We start from the raw sequence: 15,949 nt of genomic DNA on the forward strand, positions 1-15,949 counted from the left end.
CTCAGAGAAACACGCCACATGGCCGTAGTGCCGTAACTGACACTCCCTCACAATGCAGGTAATGTCCCTCATTTGGGACTCCATGAGCAACCGCTCCTTTGACACAAAGTCAAACCAGCGGTACCGAAGGATTTTCCGGAGAGACACAGTACCAACGGAGTCCAGTCTTCGTCTCAGGTCACTGGATAGTGTCCATGTCTCGCAACCATATAGCAAGACAGGAAGCACCAGGACTCTTTGACCTTCGTCCTTTTGCATAGATATCGGGAGCGCCACACACCCCTTTCCAGTGACCTCATGACCCCCCCATGCTCTCCCAATTCGTCTACTGACTTCATAGGAAAAGTCACCAGAGCCATGAATGTCATTGCCAAGGTAAGTAAACATCTCAACAACCGACACTGTGATTTCAAAATGCGGCCTGGCACGTAGTGCTGGTGAAGAATACTACACGGTAACAGAAGGGAGAGTTGTTCCAATATGCACAGCTCGCAGCATACTGCATGGAAGTAGTAGTACAGTAATAGGTAGGCGATGGAGTGCATTTTTTTTCCGGCCCTGTCGGTTAACAGAAACTGACGGTTAATCGAGTGACAGATGATCGAGGTTTTACTGTACATTATATATTATCACAGTGTAATGGAAGGCAGGGATGGAGAGGCTTCCCCAGTGAGACGGCTGGTGTTTTCTTTCCTGGGCTGGACAGTGAAGTGGAGGGACAGGGGGACACCGCCAATCAGGGCTGTATACTCCCCCAATGCTTTAGGTGGCAGCAACCCTTTACTGGATCGCCCATGTGCACATCTGCAGGGTAACATGACAATTGTAGTTCTGTTGTTGAGCCCTGCTGAGTGCTGTGGATGCTGCCATTTTGAGTGGCTTTTGACGGACCCAGAAGTGCTCACTTTAAGCACTGTCATGGCACGCAGGGAGTCAGAGCTGGGAGAGAAGGAGGAAGGAAAAGCTCAACTGGCCGGTGTGGGGAAGACAGGAAAAGAAAGAACAGAAGGAATTGTGTAGGTGATAATTTAAAGGAAAAAAAACTGTGTGAAGGTATTTTTTTGAACCGGGGACTGTTGTTTATGTAGTTGTGCCAGGGTTTTGGCATCTGTTAAACCTCCTACAGGCCACAACATATAGTAACTTAAAGCATCATCTGGCACTATATGACATAACTTTGAATGTACATTTTATGGTGTCTGTTTGATATACATTTGTACGTTAAAAGATGAATCATCTGTAAAGTTATACCTTTTGCAACAAAGTACTTACAAACATAATCTGAAAATATACCAGACTTAAATTGTGATAATATGCATCTGAGATCAAGCTAACAATTGCAAAGGCATACTTAGGCACCATTCAGATAAAAGTGGAAAGTCACGCTCACCCTTTAACATTTAGGATGGGATTATAATACACGATCCTGTGTCCTGCCAGGGTTGTTTCCTATCTTGCACTTAGTCCTGCTAGGATAGGCCCTGAACCCCACAACCCTTAGATGGATTAAGCAATGTTGACAATGTTCTGTTGTTATGTTACTACATATAATAATTACAAGCACTTACCTGTAAACAGAACATCTCCTCCATCTAGGGTGGCAGATTCATCTGTCATTTCCACGATGTTCAAATGTAGATCTGTCAGCGCCTTTTTCACCATTTCAGTCTACAATACAGAATAATGTCAAGTTTTTACTACTTGATAAACTGTTACTACAACCAGTCATTTAAAGTGCCCTGATTTGTCATAGGATGATAGCTAGTAGATACTCAGAGATGAGACAATATAATTCTAAACAGTCACACAGTGAGACAGTTGGTGCAGTTGAACAGGCAACCTAGGATTTTTGCTCTGTTTTGCCTTGCTGATTCCCCAAATATCACAATTCTGATGGTGATGATGTTTTAAATAAGTGTAAAAACTCATTAAAGATAAAATGGTAGAATCTACACACAGAACTAGCCAAGTCATACAGTTTGTAAATCCACAATATGTTTGGGCATATTCATAACATTGCACTACACAAGTAAATTTCCAATAGAAGGTATGTCTGAAATACTTAGATATTTTTTTTCTAGGTTAAAAGTGTAGACAATCAAAAATAGGTTTCAGTGAAACAAAATTCAGACATTTCAAAAGTCTGTACAACACTGTAATGGTTTAAACAGTCACAGAGTGTAAATTAAATCAGGAAATTGTTAAGTTTACTGTGTGTAAGTAAATATGATGAAGAAAAAGATTAACCATAATATAAGCAAATGCAAGATGATATATAAAAGTGGAAAGATGCAAGCACATTCAGCAAAGAGTCACACAGTCTGAAAAAACTTAAATACATCTGAAGTGTGCAAAGAATTTGTATTTAAACAAATACAAGGTTTCAAGTAAGGATGCTAGGTATATTTTTAAATACAATATACAAACAAAAACTAAAATTCAAGAGCTCTCTGGTAAACACATTCAGTGAAGGATTCGTTTTTTTACCATTCATATTCTGAACCCACTTTATCCATTTTAGGGTTGTGCTGAGCTTGGGCTTTTCCCAGTAACACTGAATTCACAGCATTAACTAACCTTGAATACAGTATGATGTCAACGTCTGCAGGGCATGCATATTATTACAGATCTAGCACACACCTTTATCCAAGGTGACCTGCACATATTACAACTGTTTCGACAGACTACATGTTTTCAACTGAAGCATAAAGGGAGTAAAAGGGTCACAGATGGGCCACACAGTAATGCAGTCACGGAAACTAAACTGTCAAGCTTGTGGTGTCTTAGCCACTGCACCACACTACTGCACACCGGCACCCATACTTAAACAGTGTTCATTTCAAGTTGTCAGTTCACATAATTTGAATGTTATGTAGATCTGTAACAAATCTGTAGAAAACTAACCTGAAGAGACTTGTGTAAATTCTGCACAGGCTCAGGAGCTGTGAGGAAGAAGTGCTAAACACTTTGTCACCTTTAAAATAAAACCCATCCATCCATTATCCAACCCACTATATCCTAACTACAGGGTCACGGGGGTCTGCTGGAGCCAATCCCAGCCAACAAAGGGCACAAGGCAGGAAACAAACCCTGGGCAGGGTGCCAGCCCACCGCAGGGCACACACACCAGGGACAACTAAGAATCGCCAATGCACCTGGCCTGCATGTTTTTGGACTGTGGGAGGAAAACCACATAGACACGGGGAGAACATGCAAACTCCATGCAGGTAGGACCCAGGAAGCGAACCCGGGTCTCCTAACTGCAAGACAGCAGCGCTACCATTGTGCCACCGTGCCGCCCATTTTAAAATAAAATGCTCTGTTAAATTGCTACAGTATATACAAATGTAATCTAAATAAATGTTATTTTCAACTTTTGCAGTTGTGGCTCCACTGATTCACTGCTATAATTCATTGATGTATTTGTTTTCCAAGCAAATCTATTTCAATACAGGATCACATGGCTATACTTCAGCAAGAAGTTATTATTTAGTCTACTGCTTCAGAATGAGTGAGGCACTCTGTATATACAGGAGGACTAGAGCAAGGAGAGACAGTACAGGGAACTAGACAAGAAACTCCACAGACACAGGCTCCTGCTTCAAATCTCCTGTCACCTGTCTAAACGCCAGGAAGTGCAATGGACACACTGTTCAGTTTAAGTAGTCAAGTAACAGTGTGTGTTCATTCTAGGACTTAACATTTTACAAGGCACATGGGAACAGCACCGCTACATGACGATAAGGATATCATGCACCAACTCCATCTAGTTTTTCTTTTCTCTTTCATTTCATTCATTTTGTCCAACATTGTCATAAATAAAATTAATCCTCCTCAGAACAAGGTATGGTACTATCACAATGTCTCTAGGCTATGTTAGTTGATATGTGGGAACTTTAGTTATACATCAATAGCTTCTTAACCTTAGCATAATTACTCCCAGATTCAAAGTGGCTTTCAGTGAAACATTTGTTTAATTTGATTAGGGTATAGTCGCGGTTCTGATAACTTGGAAGAACTGAACTGCACTGTAACATGACTTATGCTCTGCCTGTGGCCTGCAATTTACTAAACTTCTAACACATTAACATCAATAGAGGTGTTTGGTTAAATAAAAATAAATTGAAGTGAACTGTGAACATAAAATCATTTTTTCATATTCCATCCAGGGCTGCCAACAGCATGAAATCAAGTCTGTTACAGAATGACCTCTCCACAAAAAAGCACCATTTTGTACAATGAAGCCAAGTGGGAGTCTCCTGGGGCATTTTACATAAAGAGATGGAGAAGATAAATTTCAAACAGACAGCACATATGTCCAGAATGTAACCAACTGCTATAAGTCAGAATAGCTGCCCAAAGGACTGGTAATGTTACTCATATACACAATTCATTTAAATTCATAACAAAATGTCATTATAGATAAGTATACTTAGTATGCAGGAAAGCCATTGTAAAGATATGGAGTCATTTGAGTCTGTAACATTTTCATTCGGTATGTCAATATAATTAGGTCTCAAGTCTGAATCAAAGTATTAAACGTACATAGACTATTATGTCCTGGACCTCATTTATCTCCTTGGCAGAGGGATAACGGCACCTGTGTAAATAAGAGGCTCAGCCTCTCATACATGATTTCACTAGTGTGCAATTGAATCATACTCGTACTTTAGCAACAGAAGTACAGCTGTACTTAAGTAACACAATCTTATTCAGGCAAGGCACAGTTTAATTAAGATTCAATCAGGTCAACACAACTACTCTAAAGTTTCAGTCCTGGAATTCTTTTAATCAAAAGGACAAGGATGAGCCAAGCCTCCAGCAAAGCTACTGTGTTATCAATTAGAACACATTAGCTTGAGGCAGATAAGAGCAAGCTGATACACAGCTGAACTTTTAGGATTGTTGTGTTTATGCACCTGTTAATCAAAGAATTCAACTGTAAACAATGCAAATCTTCCATACCGGCGTGCAGCCAGCGTTATTTGCATATTTATTTATGACTAACAGTCTGTATTATTCTTGCCGCACTTAACCCATACCAGTACACATATCACTGCTCAGTATCAACTTTTACTAAACAAATTAAAGCCAGAGGAGTCTTCAATATTTTCTGCACAGCAAACAGTAATTTTATGCATTCCCTGTTTCTTTCATTTATATATATATATATATATATATATATATATATATATATATATATATATATATATATATATATATATATTCCAATGATCAGGTTAACCCTGCATTTTGTAAGTTTTGTCTTATCATTTTGTTATGAATCAAAACCAGCACTTTGTCAAAATTAGACCTGCATCCTGACAACTGCCAAAAAATTGAAAAAAAGATGAGCATTTTCAAACGTAAAACTCCTTTACAGAAATGCCTGCCTGAGTTCTTTCATCAGCTAAAATGTTTGTTATTAATAATAATAATAATAATAACCTGTTATTATTTTTTTATTTGTGAAGGAGGGAGCATCTATCTCTTCATATTTATGCACAGATGTTACTTTTAGCACAACATTTACAATCTGTTCTGTGGTGTCAAAACTCTTCTGCTTGGACAAGGTGTTCTTACTATTATTCCGCCTATGTCCTAGACAAGAGACACTGGCGCCCATCCTGAACTGTTGGTATATTACCTTTGGAGAACACAGCCAGTACCTTAATCCACCAAGATGAACCACTAAATTTGTCAAAAGAGGAGAGTTCTGTGCAAATGTAGACCAGACCACCAGCAGGTGCCCTGACAAGTACAAGTCTGACAACTGGAATGGATTTCACATTCTGGTGAGACAATGAAATTCTATCTAAAAATTATAATGTAAGTAGAAGATCAGATTCGGAGGAAAAAACAAGAGGATTTCAAAAGAAAGAGGTGCAGATACAAAGACTCAGCCAACCAGAGCTTCTAACAGAGATTTAGCAAGTAGTAGTCTTGATTCACTTTTGCTAGGCTGTCTGGTTGAGGGTGATTGATTCTGAAAGACCAAGAGTATCCTCTGAGGGAGTGCCCAGCTGGCAATGGGAAGGCACAGGACAAGGCTAGGTGTTATGGGAAGTCTTCAGAGGAGACTAGCACACTGCAAGTAGGAACAGGAATGCAGGACACTTTAAAGGGAGTAATACCCTACATGTCTGCTAGGTGTGCCCATAAAGGAACAAAGGTAAGGGCACTACTATAAACTTCACAGAGAGCTTGATTTGAAGTATGCAGACCTCTACAAGGATACTACAGGTGCAGGATCCATGAAACAAGCGAGGCCAGGGAAGAAGGATCACAGGCAACAACTCCTCCAGGAAACATGTGAAATATCTATCTGGCTACCAGGAGATCTCTCTCTGTCTCTTTTTCTCTAGAATAGGATTCCCATAGTAACTACACCTGCTCTTTGCCATCGTGGTAGTACCCTAGCAATCTCTAATGGACTGGTCCTGGAATCAGCCTTGTATGTAGAATTGTCAAGATAAGTTTTGGCCTGCTGTAGTTTTAAATTGCTTTACATGGGCCTGGAAAAGGGAGGGCTGGAGTATCTCGGTTTCACTTTCACAGATGAAGAATGATGCTGAAAGGGCCTCTGTTTCGGATTATTGGCAGTGGCATAGCTCGAGTTCGTGCCGCTTGGGGCAGGGCTTCAATTTGCCGCCCTCCAACATATCTGAATATGTTTAGCTATTTAAATAGAAAATTAAAATGATGTATAGAGAAAAATTAAGATAAATTTTGCATAGATTTATTCATATATAAAGAAACAGCAATCATTTTTTATATATATTTATAAGCATCAACTAGACAAGAATATAGTATAGACGCACTGATAAGCCGTGTTCTAATTATTAGTTTAATATAATTACGCTACGAAAACCAGAACCAAAATAGGGTACAAGTGATTGGTGGGGATGTTTTCTGCGCAGAGCAAGAACGCATTCGGACTGATAACGAAATGAAATTATAAATTGTAAATTAGTTGTTTATCTTCCTAGAAATTATCATCGGTGTAATTTTTTTATTTTTGTTATTGCCTCATAAATTTCAACTGCTGTGTCTGATGCCGTCACAGGAGGACAGTCTGAACATTACTTTTCAAGCATTTGTGGTTAAAAATCGGAGAATTTGACCATTTTCATTCATGAGTGAACCCTGCTGCTTACACACGAACTGTACTGAGCCTTTTGGCCAATAATGCCGCCCCCAAATATGTGCCGCCTGGGACGGACCGCCCCCTCCGCCCCCCCAGCTACGCCACTGATTACTGTAGATGAGACTACTCAGACCACGTTCCTGTTCCAGAATTCTGCTAAAATGTTCTGTTTTTCCAGGGCAGAATTAGTTTCAGTATGAATTGCCATTGACCTGTATTGTAAATTGTAAAATACATTTCTAAAAAAAAAATTTTTTAGTATGTTAGTTTAGTGATTATCTTGTAATAATCTTGTTTTGGACACACATTTGTTCAACAGCAATTCATATGAAATATATAACTCATTGTTCCAACTTCCTACAGTAGGTGCTCATTAGGTTTCTGTAAAGAAACTTATTCCATGAATGTAATGATAATGTACACTAGCATGAACATTGTCCCCAGAGGGTGACTGATATTTGGCACCTTACCTTTTATTTAGTCAATTCACGTTGGCATTCCACCATTGGTGAATAATACAGTAGTTTTAATTGCCCATTCCCAAGTTTTCTGCATCAGGATTTCACTCTATATCCTATACATCATAACAGAAAGGAAACTGTTGCACACTGTTTCATTTCTGATTTTTACAATATCTAACCACCTGAACGAATTAATTAAACACAAACAGAAAAAGATTAAACTCCCCAAAAAATTGAAAAAATAAAGATTCATATATAACATTTTCATTAAAAAAGGAAAAAAGCATATCAAAATCAAGGCACGACTTTGGAGAAGAAGTTCCCAGACTTTCTGACCCACCGAGTCTGGCCAGTCATGTCGCTCATGCTGTGAAAGGCATCTGTTCCAGTATATGAAACCTTTGCTTTTACAGCTGTGGGCTCCAGAGGAGGCTTCCGGATTCCCTCTACTAGCAGCTACATCACTTAAAAGGTATTTCTGAAAGCATCATGGAATGCTACCAGCCCAAACGATCAAGGTACAAATGTCAAGTGCACTGACCCTTAAAAGTATCCAGTGGTGCACTCCAAACAGTCTTTAAGGTCACATTTTTTTCTGCCATGTCATATTCATGCTTTAATACAGTAGGGGAGGTTTAAAGTGGCAGAAAATCAAACAAACAAGTTTTAAACTTACCCTACAGCATGCAGAAAGCATGTGGGCCATGATCATAAAAATCATATTTTGCATGCAGTTTACTTACATGGCCAACCAGAAGTCATTGCAAGTAAAATAACAGATGTTGGTTTGTTAGAGTAAAGCCAGATTTACTATCACTTGGGGATAAAATTTATTAGCACTATCAACACCCTTGCATTAACCATAATTTAAAACTCAGATTGTTGTTTAGCCCAGGTTTAGTAAATATACTACAATTTATGAGAAGCAGTGAAATGAAATTTATAAGTAATTCAAATATCAGATATGCATGAAGGCCAAGATGTGATCCAGACTGATTTATTTCAAGAAGTATACATGAAATCAACCAACCCAAATACTAAATAGCAAAAACATCTATTTAAAATCACTCCTCACATTGCATGCATTTTCCATTTGACCTTATTGAAAATGTATTAAGAACTGGAGAATAGTGCATTTGGTCTCCGAGGAGACTGGCCATTCTGTCTCTTTTTTTTGATGTGTTGCGTAATTGACTCCCAAATCTCAAACATGTGCAGGCTAAGCTGACATCCAGTTGGCCTTTGGGTGCCCAGTCCAGGGTAGCTTTCTACTCTGCACCCCATACTGCCTGAACAGGTTTTGTCTCCCTGGCTTAAGCAAGTACAGTAAATGGGTGGGCTAGATATGAAAACACAAGCTTCAGAAAGACTCATAGCTCCTTTGTAATGGATTATAAATGTTCTAGTAGAGATAAACTACACAGCAAATATTATAATAGTAATTTTGTTTAGTATAAAGTTCTAGCTGTCTATCATATTTTAAAAAGACTTGTTTACCAATGTGAAAAATTCCTTTAAACACAAATATAAAATGAGTAAACTGCACATGAAAGCATTTCTAATATGTCCTTCTTTCAGTGTACATGTTTGAAAATGATAAATAAACCAAGAGAAACTGACAGCAGGCTCAAGGTATGGAACATCATCTGTAATATAATAAACATAAGCTCACCCACAGCATAAAGTCATTCAGTCTGTCAAACTGTTAGGGAGTGTGAAGTTGTAAACATAGTTGCTCCAAACATCTAGATTCAATGTCAATCCAATGTAAATACCAGCTGATGAGATTTACATTTACAATCCACTTAACAACTAAAAATGACAGCAAAACTAATATGAGGGAAAAATCATGTTAGCGGTGAAACAACTTTAATGTCTGCCCTTCATTGCATGTCTAATTTTCATATTTGTAAATGAAAATGAAAGCTGTATATTTTTATTAAATGTGACCAATATTTTAAATATTGATTTTAATAAACATACTGACTTCTCATATATGCAAGGAAATATTCATCAGCCTGTCTGCATATCCTTAATACGTTTAAGAACCATTGAATCCAACAATATAATGTTGCATGAAAACAAAACTGGCCAAGTTAAAGTAAACAAGCAACACTTTGATAAAAGTAGGAGCTTCAGGCACCGCAGAACATTTTCACATCTCTTATCTACTTGTAAGTACAAAAAATGTGCTGTCTAAATCACCTAAATAATATATCAAAGATAGCCAAGCTGCACAATTCCACACAATATGGAAATAAGTACAGTGTGTTCCTTCTGTCCACCTAAGCACACAAACTGCAGTTATCTCATTTCGTCTCAGTTCCTGAAACCTCTTTTTCCAGTGAGTATCGCAGTGCCAGCTGGCCAAGCAGGTGAGCCCAGATTTCCCTGTCCCCAGCTACAGATTCCACTTCTTCCTAGAAAATTCCCTGTTGTTCCAAAACCACCTGTGAGATAAAATCCCTCCAGGGTGTCCTGGGCCTGCTGCTTGGTCTTGTGCCCAAACCACCTCAACTGGCTCCTCCTGATCCACACGATTCTACTCTGAGGCTCTCACGAATTGCAGAGCTTTTCACCCTATCATGGGGTGTCACTCTGCAAAGAAGCCTCATTTCAGCCGCTTGTACTCACAATCTCATTTTGGCAGTCATTACCCATAGCTTATAACCATAAAGTGATGAGAGGGATGTAGATCAACCAGTAAACTGGGAGTTTTGTCATTGGACTCAGCTCCTGCTTCACCACCACAGACCAGCACAGCTCCCTCAGAACAGCTGCTGCTGCTCCCATCTGCTTGTTAATCTCATGTTCCCGTGTTTACATCATTCATGAACAATAACCCAAGATACCTGAACTCCTACACTAAGACAGTTACATTGTTCCCCCCTCACCTGGAAAGAGAGAGAGAGGGAGAGACAGACTCACCTAATCTCAGACTTGGAGGTGCTGATTCTCATCCCATCCGCTTCACATTCGGCAGTGAATTGCTTGAGTGCATGCCAAAGACCATGGTCAGATGAGGCAAAGAGGACATCATATTCATAAAGCACTAATACTACCCTTAGCCTTCCCAACTGGACACCCTCACAACCTCATCTAGACCTTGATATCCTGTCCATGAAAACCACAAACAGGAGTGGTGACAATACACAGCCTTGATGGAGCCCGATACTCACAATGAATGAATTCAAGTTAATGCCATGTATTCTGACACAGCTCTCACTCGCTGCATCCATAAAGGGAAAGAACAGCACACAAGAGAGGCCCATGTTAACCCATATTTCTGCAGCACCTCCCATAAGCATACTGCAGTTATTTCCCAGAAATTCCATATTTAATTCCAACATATTTCTGTATAATATTCTTAAGCTTAAGACCAGAGCATGAACAAAAAAAAAACACAATTACAATGCTTTAATGGAAATTAGCAAAACATGCAAAATGTATTGTATATACTATACATGAACATGAAAGTTTTGTTAAACACACAAAGCAGATAAAACAAATCAGTTTCAATTTAAATAACAAATGCAATTACGACAACGTAAAATACATTAAAATAGTCAATGAGACACAGTCAGTTGACAGCTGAGGAGAGGAAAACAAAAACGTCACTCAACTCAACTTGTGGGTTGTACATAGTCAGTCATAACACAAAGGGAATTCTACGAAATCCTAATTAAATGCTGAGCAGTTTAAAAAGAAGATCTTTTGTTATTGTATCCTTGTTACATTTAGTATTCGCCTCCACTGTAAGTATTAAATAAACTTAAACTGCATAAGTAATCTAAAATCCAGTGTTCATTTTCCATCTTAAAATGGCAATACATTACTCCAGAATGCTGCGGGGGTGTCCTTTCATTTCTGCTTGCTGTGTGTTATTCCTGTAGTGTGTGTTTACAGTAAATGCACTCCAAAGTAACTTGCATTAGTAAACAGCATAAAAAACACCTTTGCCATTATGTTAATTCTAATGCACATTCTAATTAAATGTAGTACTGAAAAAAACCCAAGCCAGAAATGTGCCCCAACTGGCATTCTGCCAACTGTGTTCTGCAACTGACTCTGAAAGATGCAACTATTAATATGCTGCTACTTTTTTGCTTCTGGTATTTATTTATTGATTTTAAAATTTACCAAGGGCGGAATGGTGGCGCAGTGGTAGCGCTGCTGTCTCGCAATAAGGAGACCTGGGTTCACTTCCTGGGTCCTCCCTGTGTGGAGTTTGCATGTTCTCCCCGTATCTGTGTGGGTTTCCTCCCAAAGACATGTGGATTGGTGATTCTAAATTGGCCCTAGTGTGTGTTTGTGTGTGTCCTGCGGTGGGTTGGCACCCTGCCCAGGATTAGTTCCTGCCCTGTGTTGGCTGGGATTGGCTCCAGCAGACCCCTGTGTTTGGATTCAGTTTTGGATTCTGATGCACCATAATCCCCTGGTGTCCTAGGAACAAACAGTTGCTTGGTTGATTGCACTTGTGTTTTGCAACCCAACATAGTAAAAATATGACCTTCTTATGTCTACCAAGTGTGTTTCTTTATGTCGCTCAAGTGTGAGCCATTGGACAAATGATGAAAACAGGCAATGAAAGTGTGCTCTGTATACAGCCTCAAGAACTCAGCATTATGATACACAGGAGGATGTATCTGTGAAATTACTGTATAGGACAATGTAGACAAAAGGAGAGATGGATTATTCTAGAACTTTCACACTATCTGCAGTTCTACTTTAAAAAAAACAAAGGGATCAAACAAAGTCTAAGCAACTCAATCTTTTTCTTGGACTTGTAATTTAATCACTGAGAATCTTGAAAATAGCGAGTAACTTGAGAAGACATGGAGCATATAGATGGTGTGGTAAAGGGCTTCCTATATAGAGAAAGCTGTAAGCAAAAATTGCAGATGCCGAATTAATGCCACCTTTACTTTGTGGGTCCTGCAAATAAAAAAAAAGCTTCTGCATGCCATGCTAGGGCTACCTTTCCCATAGAAGATGGGATGAACTGCTGCATCCAAGAATAGTGTTGTTTCTTATAGATGCTGCTGAAAGCATTAATTATGGTCTTACATCACTTTCCTGCAGAAACAGCGAGGAAGGTAAATAGCTCCACAGAAAGCAACATTCACATCCTACCCAAGAATCTCCACAGCATAAACAGCATGTAGGGACAGCATTGCCTTCATATGTAGGCTGCATGAAGCACAAACTGTGCTGAGGAAAAGACAGCATTACCCTTCCTACTAAGGTCATAGGAAGCATGAATTGTTGCATGGTGGACTGGTGACTTTGTTAAAAAGCATAAGGTATCTGGCAGATGATTTGTGTAACTTTCTCCATAAAAGATTACTTTGGCCATTACTACAAAGGTTATGTTAGTTATAAACTACTGCAAGTATTGCTAGCATCATGTTTTTTTTACTTGTGTATCACAAAGCATGAAGTGTAGTACTGAATAACCATTACATTACCTATACAGAAAATGTATAGCATGTATTGTAAAAAATCAAATATCAGCCACATTAAACAGAGGATGAAGAAAGCATGACTTGGTACACAGAGGACTAGAATTCCCTTTTTTTTTGCTACGGACACTCTAAGATGTACATATCTCACAATGGCGTAACATAACTCTTGTGTTTCATTGGCATCACTCTATGCACCTGGATTCTTTAAGTCAAAATGTGCATAAAACGATAGATAGATAGATAGATAGATAGATAGATAGATAGATAGACAGATAGATAGATAGATAGATACTTTATTAATTTTATTATTAAATTCACATACTCCAGCAACAGCATACAGATAAAAACAATATTAATTAAAGAGCAATAAAAGCGCAGTGCAAGTTAAAAAATGCAAGTTGGAGAGTGTGAGGCAGGTGTAACAGTCTAGAATCTTGTATAATGTTAATGTTTAGCCCCCCGGGTGGAACTGAAGAGTCGCATAGTGTGGGGGAGGAACGATCTCCTCAGTCTGTCAGTGGAGCAGGACAGTGACAACAGTCTGTCACTGACGCTGTTCCTCTGCCTGGAGATAACACTGTTCAGTGGATGCAGTGGATTCTCCATGATTGACTGGAGCCTGCTCAGCGCCCGTTGCTCCGCAACAGATGTCAAACTGTCCAGCTCCGTGCCTACAACAGAGCCTGCCTTCCTCACTAGTTTGTCCAGGTGTGAGGTGTCTCTCTTCTTTATGCTGCCTCCCCAGCACACCACTGTGTAGAAGAGGGCACTCGCCACAACCGTCTGGTAGAACATCTGCAGCATCTTATTGCAGATGTTGAAGGACGCCAGCCTTCTAAGGAAGTATAGTTGGTGCTGTCCTTTCTTACACAGACCATCAGTATTGGCAGTCCAATCCAATTTATCATCCAGCTGCACTCCCAGGTATTTATAGGTCTGTACCCACTGCACACAGTCACCTCTGATGATCATAAGGAGCCTAGGCCTCCTAAAATCCACCACCAGCTCCTTGGTTTTGCTGGTGTTCAGTTGCAGGTGGTTTGAGTTGCACCATTTAACAAAGTCCTTGATTAGGTTCCTATACTCCTCCTCCTGCCCACTCCTTATGCAGCCCACGATAGCAGTGTCGTCAGCAAACTTTTGCACGTGGAAGGACTCTGAGTTGTATTGGAAGTCTGATGCATATAGGCTGAACAGAGGCTGAACAGGACCGGAGAAAGTACAGTCCCCTGCGGCGCTCCTGTGTTGCTGACCACAATGTCAGACCTGCAGTTACTGCACATACTGAGGTCTGTCTGAAAGATAGTCTACGATCCCTGCTACCAGGTATGAATCTACTCCCATCTCTGTCAGCTTGTACCTAAAGAACAGAGGGTGGATGGTGTTGAAGGCGCTAGAGAAGTCCAGAAACATAATTCTTACAGCACCACTGCCTCTGTCCAAGTGGGAGAGGGATCAGTATAGCATATAGATGGCATCTTCCGCTCCCATCTTCTCCTGGTATGCGAAATGCAGAGGGTCGAGGGCGTGGCGGTTCTGTGGCCTCAGGTGGTGAAACAGCAGCTGCTCCATGGTCTTCATCACATGTGACATCAGAGCGACAGGCCAGATTTGATTCAGCTCACTAGGACTTGATACCTTTGGGACTGGGGGTGATGCAAGATGTTTTCCAAAGCCTTGGGACTCTCCTCGTTCCAGGCTCAGGTTGAAGATGCGCTGTAGAAGACTCCACAGCTCCAATGCACAAGCCTTCAGTAGTTGTGGTAAAACTCCATCTGGATCCACTGGTTTGCTGGCACGAAGTCTCCTCAGCTCTCTGCTTACCTGGGCTGCTGTAATTGTGGGCGGGGGGAAACTCTCCCCTATGTTGGTATCAGCAGAAGGATGGGTGGAGGATATAGCACTCTGAGGTGAGAGTGGGTTAGGGTTGTCAAACCTGCTAAGGTAGTTGTTCATCAGGTTTGCTCTCTCCTGGTCTCTCTCGAAAGTGGCACTAGCTTCAAGCTTCAGCCACTGATGATCTTCATCCCATCCCACACTTTCTTCATGCTGTTATTCTGCAACTTTTGCTCCGGCTTTCTCCTGTACTGCTCCTTCACCTACCTGAGCTTGACTCGTAGTTCCTTCTGCACGCAATTGAGCTCATGCTGATCAGCACCTTTAAAAGCACTTTTCTTCTGGTTCAAAAGGCCCTTGATGTGAATTGTAATCCATGGCATGTTGCTAGCATAGCAGCGTACTGTTCTTACTAGAACTACAATGTCCATACAGAAGTTGATATAGTCAGCAGTGAAGTCAACAACCTCCTCAATGTTCTCACTATATGACCCCTGCAGGATATCCTAGTCCATAGTTCCAAATATCAAAAGCCTGCCTGCAGCTGTCCACCTAAAAGTGCTACAACAGTTCAAGAATCAGTTGCTTTAATTAGGTTTTGACATTGTCTTTGTCTAATTAAACACCATTCTGTTCTTCATAAACACAGTTAGTGCATCTTATGTAATATAAATGACAAAATGGCTTGATACAATGTGCCTGGTGACAAATAGAAGCCCAACCAAGTTGGGTTGTTGCAGTGTGTCCGATTTAGCCAGGACAGGCTTTGTTCCCTGTGCCCCATTTTTGGAATAAGCGTGTTCTGAAAATGAATGAGAGTGGATATCAAAGAACTTGAACTATTAAATTACTGTTGAATTCATAAACTTCTTTTCAAAACATTACTGATATAAAAAAAAACCTGAATAAGAGATGGAAGCTTGCATGTTTACATTTTGCTTAATTTCCCTAGCTGCTTTAACAGGTTTCCAAAGAAGCCTTCAGAGCCAAAACACTTCTCGATATCAGAATGAGGTTTTGTAAAGATTTATAGTAACACA

The 15,949-nt window shown here is 40.0% G+C and overlaps 1 protein-coding gene across 3 annotated transcripts in view; it reads right to left on the bottom strand.

Moving 5' to 3' along the window:
• ddah1 (dimethylarginine dimethylaminohydrolase 1) overlaps positions 1-15,949 on the bottom strand; it is a 164,973-nt gene that overhangs the window by 36,402 nt on the left and 112,622 nt on the right. For all 3 annotated transcript variants that reach the window (XM_039735417.1, XM_039735416.1, XM_039735415.1), the window contains exon 2: positions 1,569-1,668. In XM_039735417.1, coding sequence (XP_039591351.1) covers positions 1,569-1,668 — 100 coding nt within the window. The remainder of the gene's footprint in view (positions 1-1,568; positions 1,669-15,949) is intronic.

The sequence above is a fragment of the Polypterus senegalus genome, chromosome 14, assembly GCF_016835505.1.
Source record: "Polypterus senegalus isolate Bchr_013 chromosome 14, ASM1683550v1, whole genome shotgun sequence".
Classification (NCBI taxonomy): Eukaryota; Metazoa; Chordata; class Cladistia; order Polypteriformes; family Polypteridae; genus Polypterus; species Polypterus senegalus.